Source organism: Octopus bimaculoides, chromosome 1 (assembly GCF_046866305.1).
Source record: "Octopus bimaculoides isolate indiv1 chromosome 1, ASM4686630v1, whole genome shotgun sequence".
NCBI classification, from domain to species: domain Eukaryota; kingdom Metazoa; phylum Mollusca; class Cephalopoda; order Octopoda; family Octopodidae; genus Octopus; species Octopus bimaculoides.
The window spans coordinates 174,845,669-174,866,951 of NC_142928.1; the positions used below are offsets into that span (position 1 = coordinate 174,845,669).

The following is a 21,283-nucleotide window of genomic DNA, read 5'->3' on the forward strand; positions in this document are numbered from 1 at the left end:
CATCCCATCCAGGTGGGGAATTTATATGCCATGGAAACGAGCCCTTATGAGTTGGCATGACTCAGAAGGCAACTTTACTGGGTTTTTTTTTTACCTTATGATCTTGTAAGAGGTAACCATCATTAGATTTTCTTGCTGGATACCCAAGCATGACCATCTGAAACTATGGATATCATTGGACTATGTCATTCCTAGTTCTCTTCTGTGAGCTGGCTTGGCTTGAAGAATCTGTCTTGCAATTCTTTCCCTGTGACATTTTAACCACATGTTCATTGTACTTGAAATGTAACCCTTTCAATGTGGAGGAGTAACAGCTCAACCCAAAGAGACTCCCTGATGTCTGAGCTACACACCCTATCAAATAATGATACTCTAGAAATCCTTTGAAGGAAGCCCGTTTTAATTGATTGTATTTCATTCAGTACCCAACATTCATGACCATGAGTTAGGATAAGCATAGAAACTGAATTGAAGAAAGTGAGTTTGGCTTTTTTTTTTACCATGCTCCTCTCTTCTGAGGGTTGACTGCTAGGGCATTAATTTTAGATTGACTACATATCTTTAAATTCTGATATTTTTCTTCCATTTAGCTCAAAGTACTTATTTATTTCTGAGTTGTGGTTGCTGTTTAACTACCAAGTCAGTCCTTACTGAGTAGATGTAAACAAAGCCTTGACTACTATTCCATATTCTTTTTTTTTTCTCAAGCATTGTGCTATATATGAATTGGCTAGAGTTTGCTTCATCAGTTATTGTAATTGTTATAGCATATACTTGCATCAGTGCAACCAGAAAATTTTTTTTCTTATACTAGCATGGAATAACAAATGAAGATAAGTTACATGAATATATATAACTGAGGCATTGTTTTACAGTCAAATGTCTTTCCGATTGCTAACTTACCCATTTTTCCAAGAAAGGGGGATCTTATTCCACCCTCATAGAGAGCAAAGCCAGTAGATGTTATGTTGACAAGGAAAATAATGTTATTTCTTCTAGCAATGATTTTCAGGAAAGTGCAAATGTTAACAGACACACACAATTATAAAGCATTTATTTATTTCTGAATTGTGGGCTTCTTTTAGTTTCCATCTACCAAATCCACTCACTTGGTTAGCTCAGGGCCATAGTAAGAAACACTTGCCAAAGGTGCACTGCAGCGGGACTGAACCTAAAACAAAGTGGTTGTAAATTGAACTTCTTAACCATAGTCATACCTGCATCTATATGAAAATTAATTTGCTAAAACAAAAATATATTCTTTAGTTTGTTTGGTAATGAGCTCTTATCTAATGAAATAATATAATTTCATTGCAATTCTATACTACTAATAGCATAGCATGCAGCAGGGTATGTGGAAAAAGAAGCATAAAATTATGATGAAAAAGATTTAAAGTGATTAAAAAAAAAAGGAAAAAAATGGTTTTATTGCAAATATATATCAATCATTGTAATACACAAACATATTTTTATAAATTCAGAACATTGTAAATTCTTTTTCAGGTTACTCGAAATGGAAAGAATTGCACATGCAAAATGCTTGAAAGAATTTAATTTTTCCACGTTAAAAAAAGACGACACAATATCCCATTATCAAATGGTTAATTTTTGTACTCGTCTATTAGAGAAAAAGGATAACCTAAACATATTAAAGTCCATGAACAATTTACACATTCAGGTTTCCCATTACTATTCTGTGATGCAAGATGGCCGAATATGTATACCTTGGGACTGGACATTATGAAACTATAGTTATTTAAAACAAAACCTCCTTTGGAGATGTATAGTGTAAAAAAGAACCTTTAGAAAAGACTTAACTTTGCAATTGATGTTGAAATGTTTAATTAAATATTTTTTGTAAATGTCATCTGTTCTGTCATTGAAAACTATTTTAATATTTTTTTTTTAAAAATTTTATGATGTAATATTTATTATTTGTAACATTGATTGTAGAAAAAATTCATTAATTTTTATTTTCTTGGATATATATATATATAAATTATCTTGAATTAAGAAGTCAAGAATTTATCTTTACAGTAGAAGAAAGGCAAAAGAAAATGTTTTAACTGAGAAATCTAAGTTTCTGATCTTAATCAGATATTTCATAGAGGCTCAGTGGCTATGATATAGGAAAATGTCATTGCTTGTTTTAGCGTGTCTAGGTAAAAAATACCATTTTCACTTATGGAAGTTTGTTAGCTAGAGGTTATAAGAATATCCGGTTGATCAAAATGAAAACAAACAAACCAAGCCAAACACTGGTTTCATATTACTATGCAAAAATATAAAATTTGAAGAGAAAATGTAAAGATGGGTTTAAATCAGTTTTGAAAAATAATTGATTTATTGCATATTTGATTTTGCTACCTCAACCAGAGATTCAACTCAAGTATATTTAGTAGGAGTCTTTCTTGGCTAAGGAAGATGTCTGCTTGATAATGGATGCTTATGTCTGTTATTCAAACATCATGTGCAGTTCATAGTAAGAACCTGAGCTTGTATTATTCCATTTCGAGGCAGTTGAAGATGACTGGGGACTCTTCTGAAGCTTATGAGCTGAATTCTGCAATGCAAACAATGAGCCACTTGTCAATTTTACACTTCTTCTATTGCTTGTAGTGACAAGTTGTTCCTACCATGTGGTGCTTATTTTCACCTATGTAAACTAGGCCATTTGATAGTTAAGTTCCTTGGCTAAGACTCAAAGTGCTGGTGATAAGATATGAACAATGAACTTTTACTGATTGTCTAATAGCCTATTAACTTTGCCAGCCACACTCTAGTACCATAAGAACAAGAATGTTTTCATGTATTTTGGTTGAAAAGATTTTGGCTTTGGAGTTATTTGAAAACATTAATAAATTCAGGAAATCAATTCTATGTCACTCATCCAGATTCTAGTGCAATAAACTTTTGAGTAATAACTTAAAAAAAAAAAAAAAAAAAAAAAAACGAGTCTGAAGATGGAAATATACTGACATATTGAATGTGAAGATTAGTTAAAATACACTATAACATCCGACATTTTTCACATAGAAAAATAGAGTAAAATTTGAAAATTTTTGTCATTGTACGTCTATTATGATTTCTTACTTCAGCTCTGCTGCTTTGTGCTTATGTAGAAAATAATTAAATAATACTTTGAAATTTATGAGGTGTAATTCACTGTTAAATTGAATATTTTGTCATCAGCTAGTTCTCTGAACATGATTTGTTATACAAGAGTGACAGCCATTTCATGAAATAGAGCAAAATAACATCCTGTCATCTACAAGGTCTATGGAGCACCAACGAAAATGTTAGACTTTGCATTGTATTTTGGTTGTAAATATATTACTTGGCTCAGATTATTAAGCTAATAAAATAAAGTTTTACTACAGTTATCAAGAACAAATTTAAAGATCTCCATTTGAAGACTGATTCAATGAATTGAAATATGGATATAGGAAAGAAATATATAAATATATACTCTATTTGAACTACTGATGAAGATGCTGTCCTATAAGGAGACAAGTGAATTGTGTCTAAACTAGAACATTTGATTACAAAATAGTAATCAGTGTTAAATCTAGAGCTTGGTGGCTTTCTGATCATTACTCTAAAAATAAAAATAAAAATTTAAAAGAAGAAAGTGTGCTCTTCCATAAAAAAAACAAAAAAACTTTCTCTGAAGCCACTTAATCTGAGATACATAAACAGGCAACTGGGTCATATCCTGAAAGAAGGTAAGCTTTCTCACTTATGATTTACTTCACCTTTAATATTTCCAGAGTGATGGACACAAACGACTTACATAAAATCATAGCTGCTGAAGATCTTACATTGTCACTTGTGCAGATTAATTTATGAAAAATTTCGATGCCAAGGGGAATAACTATGCTGCAACTAGAATGAGACTCCTGGTGAAACTGTACCATTACATCAATAAACAGCAGCTTTCAAGCGGTTTCGTTGTAGCTTCTGTTAATGAGGCTCCCTCCAAACCTCACTATCATCTGAATGAAATCTGTTAGAGCTATCTAAACTAATAACCAACTCAGTTTCTTCTGATATCATACTCCTTTACAAACGTGATTACCTAATGTTTCTCCTCTACAAAACTTTTCATCATGGAACCCTCAAATGTCTCATTAGTTACATATGCTTGAAATAGAAATTACAAGTTCCATTTAACAGTACCAATATACACACATCTTAAGAAACCTATAAATAAAACATCAGATTGCCTGCTAACACCTTGCTAATAACTTTGCTTTCACTGTAATTATATATAGTCAAAACAACAGATTTTTAGGCTCCTTTAAGAGCCATAAAATGTTGTACATGTGTTAATGTTTAGAATGAGCCAACACATCCATTCTATTGAAACATTGTTCCTTTTCAGTTGAATAGTGCCATCTATCAGATGGGTTAACATTTCACTGGTGAACATCCTAGAACCTTTGGTGCACTCACAAGTTGTACTTTCTGACTTCTATTGAAAACAGTAACCAGCTGAGCACACTGACTCCATCACTTCCATACTAACAGCTAATTCTTTTGACTTTATAATGCCAACTCTACAGCTCAACTGTTTTGCTGCTCATTTTTCTTCCAGCCATTTACCCTAATGAATTTGGATTAAATAAGCTGCTGCTTCCTTCAAATTAAGACATCTGAATAAAAATTTTTTTGAGATACAAGAAAGTTTTGTAAAGCAAAATGAGCAGTTGATTGAACAGGCAGTATAATAGTGGTATCTTATTTAATAAAAAAATTACGAAAGATCAGCGCTACCTGGTGACCCTATAAAGACAAAACTATAGTTTAGTCGTTTTACTGTTTCTGCTGACTCATCAAATTCAAAAGGTTTCTCTTTTTTGATGAAGCACAACTATATATTGCTTTCATATTTTTATGAACATGTTTAATTTATTTGATAGAATTATTTATAACCCTTCAAACACATATTTTCATATTTAGACATTTTGAATTCATAGCAAACGCATGCTGTTAGATGCATTTATTGAGCTTTCACATTTAAGCTCTTGTATGGAAGGGTTAAAAACAGTTTTCCTTTAATCTGTTCTTTACAAGAAGGCTTTTATAGACCTTTCATGTCTACATTTAAAAAACAGTCACGTAGACTACATTGGTTAAAAGCTTGTTGAATCATCCATCATATTTGATGTCAGTGTGTTGGATAAAAATAACTTGCTCTGTTTAACAAATCTCTATCTTGAATTCAAATCCTTCCGAGGTCAACTTGCTTTTCATATTTTGGTGTTTGAAGAAGTAAGTACTGATCAAATTAATTGACTGCGCTCTCTCCACGAATTTGTGAACTAGGACCACTTAAATTCATATTATTGCTGTTTTAAGAAATCATGCTGGGTGCCTGTCAGTATATTTTAGTAAGCTTAATAATTAATATATTCTGAAATTATTTTGCATATTTATTCTAAGATTGCAACAGCTATTACTTTATATCAGTATTTTGATGCACTATTATAAAGCCTTTAAGATTTTTCTATTCTAAAAAGGCATATTACCTTATTTCTAAAAAAAAAAAGTAGGGGTGATAGTAAATAAAAATTTTAAAAAAGTGAAAAAGGAAAAGAATCAGTTAAGAAAATCTTTATACACTGGTGTGCGAAATTCATTTTTATTTTGTAGTAAAATCCTGGTTGCAAAGTTATGGTGGAAAAAATCTTTTTTTAATATGAATCTTCAAAATGTTCATTGAAATAAACTTAAAAAATGATTTACACTTATGAAGTTTAATCAAGAGAAAGGTCTTGGGGAAGGGGGGAGACTTCAACCAAATCAAAATGTACCCAAGAATAAAGAAATTCAGAGATATGTAACAATATGTATATTCAAATTGACTGTTAGAATTACAGATTATTTGAATACTTTATATGTATTTGTGGAGAAAGAGAGAATGAGGCATGTATGTACATATGGTGATAGTAAGAGAGATATATCTGGTTTCAATATCATTAGTAATAAATGTTAGAATTAATTATAAACTATACAGCAAAGTAAATGAAACATTTCTAGACGAAAATTTTAAAATTTCTTTTATAATTCAATTTATAAACAACCTGTGCTAGAGAAGGCTGTTTTAACTTTAATTATAAATTAAAAAAGGAGAAGAGAGAAGAGGGTGTGTGTGCGTGTTTGTGTAGGTGTGTATATATAGACAGCAATAAATAAAAATGCTTTATAGGCTAGGAAAACCTTAATACCACTTTCTCTCTTCAATAAATTCAGAGATGTATTCCTTAAATTAATAAAATGATATCAAGAACAAGTAAATATATAAAATAAAAATAATACAACAATGGAAACTAAAGTCAAAATTTATATATATATAAAGAAAAAAAAGCATAACTTTTGATATTGAGATTTTTTCTTATTCTTCCCTGCTTGCTTTTCACACAGCTTTGCACTAGTGTTTTACTTCAGTGTTAAACTTCATTTTAGAAAATGGGTGTTTTTTTCCAATTTTTTACAAAAAAATTAAAAGAATAAAGTAAATGAAGAAAATAGTATATATATTTATGTATATGCTTGTAGATCTCTTTAACTTAACTTCATTTACATAGTTTACAGATTATAATTATTTTAATAATTATAATTATAAAAATAATTATATATATATATAATTATCTTTTTTTCTATCTCCAACATTCTATGCTTATTCAGAGCATTTAGCAGGTTTGATTTTTTTCCCTTAAGTAGATGTGAAACTAAAATCAGCATCTGTTTCCAATTTTGAAAAAAAATTTGTAAAATGGTAGGAAAACAAGTATTTAGTGGTGATGGTTTGTTTCACATTAGACTGATCTCTAGTTAATTCAGTTGATAGTTTTTAATTTATTCAGATTGTCCCTTGAATCTCTCTTTCTTCTGTGAGTAGAAGGGCTTGGAAGGTACAAGTGTGAGGAAATTGGAGGAATATAATGGAGAATAGAGGTATCTAAATTTCGATCTTCTTCCACAAGAGTCTTTACAGTACGCTTCCAATAGTCAAAATATATTCTGGAGCTCTGAAAAAAAATGCAAAAGAGAAAAAAATGCTAGTTACAATAGCAAAATTTCATAATCATTGATTTCTCACGTTACCAGAATGTTTCATATTAATGGAAGAGAGGACTTTTACTTTATGGAGCTTGCAAGATTTAATGGGCAACCGTAAGTTCACAGCTACAGAAAACACCTTTGTGCAACTATTACCAACTTTAAATCTTCTTTCTAAGGAGTCAGTTGTCAAGTTGCAAGCTGTTCTGGATGTTGCATATGGCTATCAAATCAATCTAATTAAAACTTTTCAGTTAACATTATATAGGCCAATAAACCTCTTTAGGTATTATGCCACTTAAAAATGGTTTGTGTTACTTTTACAAATTCCAGATTTAACACCTCAATCTAAAACATACAAACTGGTGTGTATTAAGAAAAATGTATTGTTTAATCATTTATTTATTTCTTTATTGTCCACAGGGGGCTAAACATAGAAGTGACAAACAAGGACAGACAAAGGGATTAAGTCGATGACATCGACCTCAGTGCGTAACTGGTACTTAATTGACCTCGATAGGATGAAAGTCAAAGTTGACCTCGGTGGAATTTGAACTCAGAACGTAACGGCAGACGAAATACCGCTAAGCATTTCGCCCGGCATGCTAACGATTCTTATTTCTTTATTGCCCACAAGGAGCTAAACATAGAGGGGACAAACAAGGACAGACAAAGGGATTAAGTCGATTACATCGACCCCAGTGCGTAACTGGTACTTAATTTATCGACTCCGAACGGATGAAAGGCAAAGTTGACCTCGGCGGAATTTGAACTCAGAACATAACGGCAGACGAAATACCGCTAAGCATTTCGCCCGGCATGCTAACGATTCTGCCAGCTCTCACATCCAGTCTTGGTATATATTTCACTAGTCAACTTGAAAGTTGGTTGAAAACAATCTGTTCGCCACTGCTGATTACCAATAGTTACCAATAAATTAGTGTTAATTTATATGGCAATGTTATACATGTTTTAAAGTAAATTTTGTATATGCACAGGTTTGAACACACAAGTGAATAAAGAATATTCATGGAAAAACGAATTGGATATGGAGAATGCATTTTAAAAGAAACCTTGCTACTTGTCTAGGATTAAAAAAAAAAGTTGTTACCTTCCTTTAAAAACAAATGCTTATGATTTTATATTTAAAAAAACTATAATATTGCTTGACACGAAGAAATTTGCAAAGGAAGGGCAGAGTTAATTGACTATGACAGGTGTTTATTTTATAGAGAGGCTAGGTAGATTACAGTTGACTCATCTCTAATTTCACTAATTTGTGCAAGTGTTAGTTTCATAGCTACAACACTGCTCTTTAAACACCAATAATTTTGATTCCTTCTGGTTACAAACTCAGTTTCTGCCCATCAGAGACAGGCCATTGAATCAATGTTAGAGTAGTACTGGTATTTTTATTATCAACTGGAAGAAGAGGGTTGGGTAGCACAAGAAAATCAAATATGATGCAACTTGAACTCTTAATGAAGAAGAATGAGACAAAATACTGCAAGGCATTTAATCTAGTACTCTACCATTTCTGGCAATTAGCTGATTTTGAAACATCAAACAACTTGTGGTCTTCATTTAATACACATTGCAGAATGCAACAAATTTAAGGGTAGCATGTAGAAAATAGATAAAAATTAAAAACTGAAATAAACTTACCTTTTCAAGTGCACTGCAGTCTTTATCTTTATGCAAATAATGATCTTGCCAGAATAACAACAATTCCCTTCAATTAATAGGATAAATTAAATTAGAAACAAAGTCATGAATAGATTGGTTTTAAATTGTAAGTTTCCTTGCAAAATAGAAAACTGCTGAAAAGGCAAGATAAATACTTAATAGTATTAAGATAAGCTCAGTAAAAATATTTTCCTATTACTGTTTTAAAAATCTGTTTCTGTTTATTTTTGCTACATATCTTATTCTTTGCTTGTTTTAGTCATTGGACTGCCTTGACAGGTTTAATTGAACAATTTGGTCCCAGTATTTATTTTTAAGTCTGATACTTATTTCATTGTTCTCTTTTTGCTGAACCTCTAAGTTACAGGGATGTAGACAAACCAATACCAGTTGTTAAACAATGGTGGGAGACAAACACACAACAGGCTTCTTTCAGTTTTCATCTACCACATAAAGTCACATGGCCTAGGGCTATGGTAGAAGACATTTGCCCAAGGTGCTGCACCATGGGACTGAAACCCAAGACCATGTGATTGAGAATCAAACTTCTTACCCACACAACAATGTAACATTTTTTTAAAAGCATTCCAATTTTTTTTCAAAATTTGCCGTTCTTAATGTTTGCTTGAAGTCTGTTTAGCTCTAAGTGTCTATGGCCTGGTCACTGATCATTCCATCTTATATATTCATACAATATATCAGAGATTCCTTTATCTCAACAACCATTTTTTTGTCTGTAGACCTTTTTTGATTCCTATTTTACTCTGGTGGACCTCATAGCCATTCAATGTTTAAAAAACTTCTGTTATATCTTTATAATTAAATACTATTAGGAATTGTGTAAGAACCCCCCCCCCCCCTCCAATTTCTTGTATGTTGAATGACCACATAGAGGTTCTCTCAATGGTGTGTTAAAAGCTTTTTGCTACAAAAGGTGGATACAACTAAACACTAAGCAACTAAGTACCATATATATTTGTAGATGAATCTTTTTTTTTATATTTGCTCTGAGCTTGAATTTCATAGGACACAATTACACTCACTAGTTGAGTGTGTAGAGCAGAGTTTTCCTGTCACTATGAATATCAGTAAACGAATAATAGGGTGGATAATAACATGTATGAAAAACAAACAAGTAGAATTTGATTCTACTACAAAAACAGATGTGCCTGCAACAAAAGGTGTGACAACTATAACACACCTGTCCGAATTTCTTTAGTGTATATGCACAGATTTAATTTAAAAAATTCTATTTGTGATAGAATAAAGTGACAAAAAAATAAATCCTAAAAACTAAAAGGTAAAATATCGAATTAAGAAGCTAGTTTTAAGTTGCATGTTACTCAATATGCTGAAGAGCATAGAAATCATAGTTATAAGAGAATTTTGGTCAGAAAAACTTGAGAAAATGCCAAAAGTAAAAAAAACAACACAAAACTGTTCTCATTTGAGAAACTGGAGAATAATGCACACAAACACACACACACATATATATATCCTCATAAATAGGACTTGACATTTATATGGTTATATTAGGACAAACATTTCACTGTTATCCATGGATAAAAAAAGTGGTGACTGAAATAATGCTAGAGCCAATTGAAAATGGGAATGAATTGAAACTCAACATACCACACAGAGCCTCGAGGTTTGAAAAAATAATTCTATTGTAATCAATTTTACTCTTAGCAATGTAAGCTACCAGATGGTTTGCTAATTGAACAATATAAAGGCACAGGGATGGCTGTGGTTAAGTTTATTTCCTAACCACATGTTTTGGGGTTCAGTCACACTCTGACACTTTCGGTAAATGTCTATCACAGCCCAGGGTCAACCAAAGCCTTGGGAGTGGAGAAATCTGTTGCGTGTATATGTCTTGACACTGTATGATAATTTTAAATGAACATCAGTGTCACACAAGTGGCAGTGTTTTCAATTCTCTATGAAGCCATGTCTCGCCAGGGAGAAATATCTTGCATGGAAATAAAAGATTGGTGACAAACGGGAACCAGCCATAGAAAAATTGCCATGACAAAACCTGTCTGACTGCGGCAAGCACGAAAATGTAGACATTAAAACAATGAAGATGATGAAATTATACTAACAAGACATCTTCAAGGCTTTGCCCAAATCTTTATCAATAAGTGTCTTAAGAATGATTATTCCAGCAGTGTTGAAGATGTATATTAGGAATTGGGACTTCAATATTTTCTTTTAAAACATATTCATGTATAAATTATCTGAATAACTTTTGTAGAAGCTATTAATCTAAAATACTAAATATCTTACTCTACTTTGTTTCATTTGCCAATCTAGTAAATACATAACATTTCATAAAATGTTTAGTACAAAAAAGAGTGACAAACTGCAAAATAGCTGCAGTGCATATAAAACTAACACGGAAAAACTGACATGAGGAGATTAGGAGAAAACATGATAATACTGATTAAAAGCTTTTATGTATTACCTGAAATTACCCATGATTGAACCAGATATATTAACATCCAAAAGGTCATCTGTGTCATCCTGTAGAGCATGAAGATACTTTGGTAAAATTTTCTTTTGATTGGCAAACATTAGGAATACCAGTGTTGTATTTAAACAGCTTACATTTTCCTGATAAACAAACACAAATATAAAAATAATTATGAAAGCTACCAAAAAAGTTCAAAATACAATTAAGAGAAAATGATTTCTTTCTAACAAAAGAACTGACAACTAAGATTTTATGTAGATAGAGCATTCAGGCAGATGCCACACACACTTTACATTTTAGGAGAAACAATTTCAATCAGTTTGTTCTCATCTTGGTTTAAAATGTTAAAGTCAAATGTATTGAATAAACTGGATTTTTTGTTTTTCGTAAATATTTTTTCATTTCAAATTTTAAAACTAAGTGATTTCTTATAGGAAAGAAAGGAGTCATGAAATGGCTACTGATTATGAATTTAAGAATGTTAAAGATACAAATTCAGTGTTAAAATATTTTTCAGATATGGGACAAGATACACTATGTCTAAAATATTGGAGTGGCCACAAGAGAACGGCTTCATCAAATTGCAAAAATATTAGCATCATCAATACCTGAGTGAGATTTTGAACACTAATTATGTTGATTAATTTCCGCAAATAGTCAAGTTGTTGTTTAAAATCTGCTATATACACTAATAAACGGTTGTGCTTTCGGATAGCTGAAAGATAAAAATGCATAAATAATCAACATATGGTCCATTTTCATTTACACATTTTCTTTTTAATACATAGACATACACCAATCATAAAAAAAAAAAAAATTAAGTTATGGTACTGTACTGCTGATCACAAGGACAGAAATAAAAACTTATCTATAACTTGTACCTTACATTATGCAAATGATCCTATTTGGTACAAAACTAAAGGATACGTTTGTATTGCAGACATGTTAATCCATGAGATTTCAACACAAATCTATTTTAAATAGAGCAGAGAGTCAATAACTAATAAGCTCAACTTTCATTAACATAGCAATCAGGCTTTAATGAAAACTTTCCAGAGAAATTATTTAAAACGAATCAATTTAACTAAGCTAGCATAATTCTTATGATTTCATCTTCTTTCCACTTATTCTTCCCCACCTCCATTGATATACTAATGTTCGCATATAAACAACAACTGATCTTACCATCATATTGTTCGTCATCTGAGAAATGTTCAAGAGACAGAATTAAACTTCGGATAAACATGTTAGAATCCACTAGATTTCTGTTGACTGTTGAGATGAATTTATTAAACTTAAAAGAGAAAAAAAGAAAGTCACATTATATATATATATAACCCATGCTAGCATGGAAAGCGGACGTTAAACAATGATGATGATGATGATGACACACACAGAGTTTTAAGAATGGAAAAATGAAATATTGCTTAAAATTCTAGAGGCCAGAAACTTACAATTATATGTACCTACAACGATCTCGCTCGAAAATCCTACAGGAGCCAGTCAGGCGGTACTGGCAACGGCCACGCTCAAAATGGTGCATCTCATGTGCCACCCGCACAAGAACCAGTCCAGGGGCACTGGCAACGATCTTACTTGCGTGAGAAGACCCGGCAAGCCAAGTAAGATCGTTGCCAGTGCCCCTGGACTGGTTCTTGTGCGGGTGGCACATGAGATGCACCATTTTGAGCGTGGCCGTTGCCAGTACCGCCTGACTGGCTCCTGTAGGATTTTCGAGCGAGATCGTTGCCAGTGCCCCTGGACTGGCTTGTGCGGGTGGCACATAAAAGACACCATTTCGAGCGTGGCCGTTTTCGTGCGGGTGACACGTAAAAGCACCCACTACACTCTCTGAGTGGTTGGCGTTAGGAAGGGCATCCAGCTGTAGAAACTCTGCCAAATCAGACTGGAGCCTGGTGTTGCCATCCGGTTTCACCAGTCCTCAGTCAAATCGTCCAACCCATGCTAGCATGGAAAGCGGACGTTAAACGATGATGATGATGATGATGAATACTAGCTTACAAATATTAAGAATTACCTTATTCATTTAAAAACACAGATAGTGTTTTATTTATATAGTCTAATCTTTCTATTTTTATAGCTATATACATTTTGAATGTATTGGTGAAGTAGTGGAGTTAGAGTATGAAATAAAATTGATAAGCTACTTTACAACTAATATAATGAACAGAAAAACAGTATCCTGAAAATTTAAAGTATGAACTTACACTATTAAACATAAAGCACCCACCACGCTTAAATGGTTGGTGTTGGGAAGGGCATCCAGCCGTAGAAACCATGCCACAACAGACAGTTGGAGTCTTAGCCAGCTCTATGCCAAACCGTCCAACCCATGACAGCATGGAAAGCAGATGTTAAATGGTGTAACCTAAGGATTTGTTGTTTAACAATAAGGAAATAAATGCTGTCCTGAGAAATATTAACATTATTAGTAAGAATAAAGAATCCTAATTATGGAGGATTTGCAAATGATAAAGATAAATGTGAGATGCAGACAAATATACAATCTAAATCTTAAGATTTACATCACACACATGCATAACATAAAGAAAATAAAATTACTAGACACTGAAAATATTATATGCTCTCAATATAATAGAAAAACACAAACTATTCTATGTTCTGGAGCCGCGTTGGGTTGTGATATAAAAATATGTAATAGAACTGGTGCAATAAAGAATTAAAAACATCAGCCTTCAACTCACTTTACTTTCTGTATTGAGGATAGTATCGAAGTCCTTGAATCCGTCAATGTTGAATTTTATAAGTTCACCCAAGAGATCAAAACTACTCTGAAGAATCTCTTTATTGGCTATATCATGTTTCACAATATTACCAGCAACGTGCTAAGAAGAAAAAAAAAAAAAAATGAAATACATCCTTCACTAGTTAAAGTGATGAGTAAACTGGTAGGAGATTATACATCGAGAGGGAGAGAAAGATTTTCTTTTGACTGTTTTAGATTTAATATTACATGCTTACATGTGGATGAGAGGATTTATTGCTGATGCAGTTTTATTTTTTTCCTATTGCTAACCACTCGACAGTGAAGCAAAGTTGAGACCTTTTCTTTTGCATTAGTCAAGCAAATTTCAGAGTTTATCCCTTGTTCTTGAACTTGACAATGAATGAACATGTGATTTGAGGGAGATTTGGCTGCCACATCAAGTGGACATAGAGACTTCATTGGTTCACATAAAATATTAACAGTAGTAGTCACTATCCATTAGATGAAGAAAAACTGCCATGCTTGAAATACAAAAATGGAGTTCATAAGAGTCTTAATAAATATTGAAATCTGTGTGTGCACAACAATGCAACAAGATCTTAAATACTTTTTTTAATAAGCCACAAGTACTTATATAACAAACTTCATACTTCAGATAACATACAAGACTTCTGTTACCTATGCAAGCAAATTATTCCTGGATATGTAGTAGTGATAAAATAAACAGAGAGAAAGACATGCTTAAACAGAAAGTTATATTTGTACACTGATATCAAATTGCGACAAATGCCAACAAATGCAGTTTCTTCTACTATGACTACTATAGATTCTGCTCATTTGAACTAAGATACGTACAACTCTGTTGAAATCTACCCATATTAACCACAATAAATTCTTTTCCTGCCAAAATTGCAAACCTATTAAACCTCCTCTCTCCTTTTAGGCATTAGCATAGGAAAGTTCAAGCTGAACATTCTTTACATTGGTTGCAACAATTTGGTCGGACTCCAGAATCCAAGGGTATTGCTCTGTCCACTTTCCAATCTCAACTAAATAAATATCAAAAACTTAATTTTAAATAAAGTGAGACAGAGAAAGAAATGGAAAAAAGGGAAAGAAAAAACAATTACCTGAAGCAAATCCCGCCGCATAAGAAAAATCTGATCACAGTAGGAAGTGTTACCCCTAAGATAACTTTCAACAGCTCGAGCTAACCAAAACCTGCAAGGAAGATTAGTTCATATACGTGTGTGTGTAATATATATATATATATATATATATATATATATATATATATATGACAACATGCTTCAGAAAACCTATTCAGCTAAGTAAAACTGAGGCCATGCTTCCACACACAATCTATCCCTGACAAACCTCTTCCATAGCCCATCTTCCCAACAACTCCTCCACCCCACCTGCCACTTGTGCTCAGCACTCACAGCATTCCCCTCCCCTCTATCTTTCACCTGCACACTATGTTCCAAACAAATCTCTTCCCCATAACATCTTCCTAACCTCTCCTTCTAGCCACTCACTACATTCTCCTCCCCTAGTATCTTCCACTTTTTACGATCTCATCTTTCTCCAATTGAGGCAGCCATGTATTTCTACTGCAAGGCACCTATTTCTTCACTGCTGCTGGTGCTACGTAAAAAGCACCCAGTACACTCTGTAAAGTGGTTGGCATTAGAAAGGGCATCCAGCTGTAGAAATCATGCCAAAGCAGGCAGAGCTTAGCACAGTCTTCTGACTTGCCAGCTCCTGTCAAACCATCCAATCCATGCCAGCATCAAAGGAGGATGTAAAATGATGATCTTATAATCCCTTGTACGAATTTTCAAAATTGAAACTCATCCCTATAGTTTACAGACACACCTTTTTTTAAATAGTAATTCATGAACAGTCTGTCTCATTTTTGACTCCTTTCTAAGTATAAACCCACAATGAACCTGCAAAATGCATATAAGGTAATTTTAGAAAAAGACTTTAATATGCAAAATATTACTAACACAAATTCATTATACAAATAGTTTTTCTAAAATATAGCTATATCATACAACTTATTCTGGATTTAAGAATATTGGTCTCTATTACCAGCATAGGGTCACAAATTTATAAGAGAAGGGGTATAATCAATTGAATTGACTCAGTATATTACTAGCACTTATTCAACTGGCTGTAGTAAAGAAAGATAAACTTGAACCAGGACTGTAAAGGGATGCAACTAAATACCATAGTCTATTACTCCACCAATTCAACCACTTCAATGCCTTTGAATTTAAGAATGCTGCACAACTTCTATTCTCTCACTGTAATATACTAACCGGAATGTCGATGTCGTTGGCTCTTTCTTCATGACTTCAACTATTTTCGTCAGCAATCCTTTGCTCCCTCTACACATCAGCTGCCTGGAAAGAGAAAGTATTAGACACCACATTATAAATATAGAAGACTGAAGAAGTTAAGCAGTACAACATTTACTTTCAGAACAAGGACAAAATACTAGACTTACTTGTTTAAATAATCAAGATTTTGTAATGCCAATGGACCAGCATGAGCTGAAAAATAAAGTTATCAGTTAATGTCATCTGAATTTGATGTTTTAAAATAATCATCTTAATGATTTTACATGTTTTCTAATAGATTATACAAATTTGGATATTCATGCAAACATAAGTCAGAATGACACTAAGTTCAGAAATTAGACAGGTACATACATAAATCTACCATGTGCAAACAGGCATGATGTTATTTGCAACATAAAAGCTCATCTGCACTGCAGATGTGAACATCCTTTCCAAAATCAACAAGGAAAATATGGACAACTGCTTTAAAATCTGCTGCTCCTCTACCCTGATCATAAATTCACATAACAATAATTATTGGTGTATTTAGTTATGCTAGTAAATGTTTGAGACAATCTGGAAGAGTTAGAATTGTCAGACAAAGAGACCAATTAATATGCAAAACTTTCAAGTTCCACATGTAACACCTGTTAACCAAATTTCAGAGATGGTTCTAACATAGATAGATTCATGCTCAGTATGCCACCGTGAAAATAGAGTAATGCTAAATGTTTTTTTATACATGGAGTTCCATTCATTGACAGTGAAACATGAGCTGACTGGTACACTGTACCCAATACCCCTAAACACTGCAATAGTAGGATTTCACTACCCTGGATGAGTACTTTTCCTTTTATTGACCCTGAAAGGATGAAAGGTAAAGCTGACTTTAGTGGGATTTGAACTGAAAGAGCAGAGACTTGGAACAAATACCACAGTATTTTCTCCACCATCCTAATGACTGCTTTCTAAGAAACAATATAGAGGCCAACAAATCATGGATTTCAGACCTGCCATAGTTACAGTATTGTCTATAGATAAAATAGGAACTGAATAATTAAAAGTGTTAGACCTCTGACAAAAGCCATAAGCATTATACCATCAAGCTGGAAATATCATATAGCCTTCACCTACCTATATGGAAACAAAAAAATTGATGATAAAGAACAGCAGAAAGTCCACTTGTTTTACAAAAGAAAAAAAAAAAAAAAAAGAAAAAAAAAAAAGAATAATTTTACCATTAATGTTCTTGATTTCATTCAGTTCATTTCTAGATAACAATAGATGCTTGTAACTGAAAAAAGAGAAAATGTGGATGAAGAAATTTATTTTTATAGAGGAGAGAGATTTCACTGAAAAGTAGTGTTGAGTAATTGGGGGAATGGAGATCAATGTTTCAGACCTATGCATACAAATTTTATTACAGGCAACCAATGCTAAAAGTCATACTTAAAAGAGCTTAGTGGTTACTCAGTAGATGCAACATCTATAGGATTCTTAAGAAAGAAAAACACTGAATTGTATGTAGGTTTCCTTTTCTAGGCTCCAAAGATGTCCAACACTTAATTATATAATGCTTGCATTGCTTCTATCAGGAAGATAGCCCTACTCCATAAAACCTATTGACAGTTAGGTGATTTTAACATGTTAAAATGTCTGACAGACGGGGTACTGTGCTAGTGATGGATTATAAACCATCAATTATTTAGCTACAAGTTCAACACCATATTAACTTCAGTTGTATTTAGGGTCAGACATACATTTACAATAAAATAAGACTGCATCACAAAAATTAACCTTCCACTTCGGGATGACAAAATGCTTCAGCTTTAACAAATTCTAGCCCTTTAAAAAAAAGCTCAAATGAGACTCACAACAGAATGCTGCTCTCACCTTTGGGATGGTGCTATTGCTACACACAAAGACAGCCTAGACTATAAAAATAGGAAAATTCCCACACAACTAATTGCACAAAGTCCACTCTTTGCCTTTTCTGTTGCTATTGTAATTGCCTGCTCCTCAGAGCTAGCTGGTCTTGTGCTCTTACCATTCAGATACTCCTAGCTAACTCTGTCCATATTGTGCTCCTCCTTTGACTCCACATTAATCATTATGCCCAGTCTTTCCTTCTCAGAACACCCATCCTCTGGCATTTTTCTAACACATATCCTGCAACTGTACAATTTTACCAGCCCTGTGAAGGCCATTTGTACAGACCCTTCACCTTTTGTCCAGACAAGACCAATAAATCAAAAGGAAAAAAAAAAAGAAAAAACAAAACTACACTTACTCTGAGTGATCACAAAAACTATGAACAAGTCGAAGGAACTGGATTTTTAAAGCAACTTCCTATTAAAGGATGAATAAAAAGAATGTTATATATATTATAAAGAAACAAATTTTGAAAAAAATATACCAGGATTGATATTAAAATATATCACATTTGATTATAAAAAAATAATTCTATGGTAATAAAGTAGTAAAAATTTTGTATGTATTTTTCCAATGGTTTGGCTATGACTAAAGTTTTTGTAGACTTTCCAAAATAGGTAAGGTTGATATGTTCTGGATTGAGGAAGACTGCAGATTTATGGGTAGGGAAAGAATTCAAAAGGGCCAATATTCTGAGAAAGAATTTGGTATAGCAGGCAATGCAAAAGTTGTGTGTGTGGGTGGGGGGAACAGAGACAATATGAGCAATGAGAGAGACATGCGAGTCAGGAGGACCAGAGTGAAAGTGGCCCAAGAACTCCATTTTAAGGAGCAGAGTCTATTGTAGTAGTGATAGAAAAGGCAAAATGAAAAGAAAGAATGCCTATGGGTTAGAGTGTATTAGTAAACAACTCCATGTTAATCTGTCAGGTGGCATTTCTCTGGATGTAGCTTAAGGAATCCAGTGTGTACAGCAGCACATCAAATGTAAGAGTATTTCACTGTAGGTCTCACTTGAATCTCATAGAGAGTTGGTGAAGTGATTATTGGGAGCTAAAGTATTTTGGGGCTCTAACAAGGATGGTTAATCTCTGCTAGTGATCTCATATCCAATATGTAGCAAGACATCAGAGATTATTAGTAATTGAGATGCCTAGAATTTGTTGTGATTTTGAAGGTTTTAATTGTGCTGTTGTCCATTATTGGGAGGGATAGTTCAAAAGTGCATCAGACAATATGTATTTTATTCTATATATATATATTTTTCATACGTGATATTCAGTATAAGTAAATCCATTACAATGCTATTTCAACAAAAGTTGTCTGCTTCAACAGCTGAGGTGGGGGATTTCATAGTTATAATTCACATACTAGTACCAAGTAAAAGCACCCATACTGGTGGCGTGTTAAAAGCACTCAGCACACATTTTAAGATGTTGACGTTAGGAAGGGCATCCAACTGTAGAAACCAAGCTATATCAGACTGGAATCTGGTGCAGCTTCCCAACTCTGGTCAAGCTGTCTAACCCATGCTAGCATGGAAAAAGAACATTAAAGGATGATGATAATGTGCTCCATAACAGTTGCCATTTATATTTTTGAGATGAGGTAAGTGATAGCTGTTGGGTAGCTCCAACTTGTTCTGATAAAGCAATCCTATGACACAAAAGTAGCTAATTAAACATTTTATTTTCAACTATGAAATTCAGAATGTCAATGTATTAAGTATTTAATTTATATAAAATGAAATGCCAAATCAACTCCTGTAGGATTTGAACTGAGAACAGGCTGTTATCATTGTTTTAATGTCTACTTTTCCATGCTTACATGGGTTGGATGGAATTTGTTAAGGTAGATTGTCTATGATCAGGTGCTCTTCCTGTCACCAACCTGCAGCTGTTTCCAAGTAAGGTAATAAATATTTCCCAATGACCAGACATATTTTCATGAAAGATTGGAAATGGGGGACACGGTTTGCATAGCTGACGGTTGTCAAGACAATGAGATGCTAACATACATAAACATGCAATGAGCTTCTTTCAGTTTCCATCTAATAAATCTGCTCAAAGCTTTGGTTGACATGGGGCTATAGAAGATACTTGCTTAAGATGTTAGGCAGTGGGACTGAACCCAAAACCATGTGGCTGAGAAGTGAACTTCTTAACCATGCAGTCATGCCTGCATTTATTATAAACAATTATATTGTTTATAAATTATAATTCAAACAGAAATTTTACAAGTGATTCTTTTAAAAGTTGTGGCATGTCAAAAATGGTCGACTTTTAAAATTATCTTACAAATTTTAATGAGTGCCATTATACTGAACATACAAGGTCTAATCAATAATTATCTGAACTGGTGCTATAAAAACAAAACTACAACACATACCAATTTGGCATTTAATCTTCTTCAAAGTAGTCCCCTTCAGAAGAGACTTAGTCCAGCACTGTTTCCACTGATGGAAGCATTCCTGGAATTTGTTTTATGGGATAATTAGCAACTGCCTTATCACATTCACTTTGGTTTCACGACGTTCTGAAATCTTTCGAAGCGGGATTTGATTTTTGAAAAGAGGGAAAAGTTACAAGGGCTGAGATCTGGGGAATACAGTGGCTGTCAGACCTGGGGAATGTTGGCAGACACACATCTCATATCGAAATCTCCAGTGATAATGGACTGAACCGTAACTTAGCTGCATGCATATCTGCACTGTTTTTCTGTTCTGTTGGTTGCAAGTCTCCCAGAACGTTCATCACTATTGACATTTTTTCAGCTCATACACTTTCTGCAACTTTGAATAGTTCTCTGAGCAGGTATCGCTAAGCTTTCGACAGAATTTGATGCAGATTTATGGTCAATGCGACGATCACATGCTACACAAGTTCTTTCCAAGCATTGCTGTAAACAGTAGAAGTGAGCTGGAATGTTAAAACAGTGTGCATACACAGCAGAGTTCAAGGTCAATCTGTGCTAAGCGGCTTTACTCTGCAAGCTTTAGCTTCGTTACTATGGCAACAGTCCGGATAT

At 33.4% G+C, this 21,283-nt stretch overlaps 2 protein-coding genes across 4 annotated transcripts in view; one reads left to right on the top strand and one right to left on the bottom strand.

Annotated features, from left to right (window-relative positions):
* Positions 1-1,867, top strand: part of LOC106867664 (T-cell activation inhibitor, mitochondrial) — a 56,864-nt gene extending 54,997 nt beyond the window's left edge. For all 3 annotated transcript variants that reach the window (XM_089364622.1, XM_052972745.2, XM_089364695.1), the window contains exon 9: positions 1,504-1,867. In XM_089364622.1, the coding sequence (XP_089220748.1) occupies positions 1,504-1,744 (241 nt within the window). In that variant the 3' untranslated portion in view covers positions 1,745-1,867. The remainder of the gene's footprint in view (positions 1-1,503) is intronic.
* A 4,838-nt stretch (positions 1,868-6,705) lies between these two features.
* Positions 6,706-21,283, bottom strand: part of LOC106867668 (short transient receptor potential channel 4-associated protein) — a 43,138-nt gene continuing 28,560 nt past the window's right edge. Inside the window, exons 14-24 of the mRNA XM_089364474.1 lie at positions 18,615-18,673; positions 17,563-17,618; positions 16,492-16,537; positions 16,304-16,387; positions 15,107-15,197; positions 13,954-14,094; positions 12,413-12,521; positions 11,836-11,942; positions 11,219-11,367; positions 8,731-8,797; positions 6,706-7,034 (exon numbers count right to left, since the gene is read on the bottom strand). Coding sequence (XP_089220600.1) covers positions 6,843-7,034; positions 8,731-8,797; positions 11,219-11,367; positions 11,836-11,942; positions 12,413-12,521; positions 13,954-14,094; positions 15,107-15,197; positions 16,304-16,387; positions 16,492-16,537; positions 17,563-17,618; positions 18,615-18,673 — 1,101 coding nt within the window. The 3' untranslated portion in view covers positions 6,706-6,842. The remainder of the gene's footprint in view (positions 7,035-8,730; positions 8,798-11,218; positions 11,368-11,835; positions 11,943-12,412; positions 12,522-13,953; positions 14,095-15,106; positions 15,198-16,303; positions 16,388-16,491; positions 16,538-17,562; positions 17,619-18,614; positions 18,674-21,283) is intronic.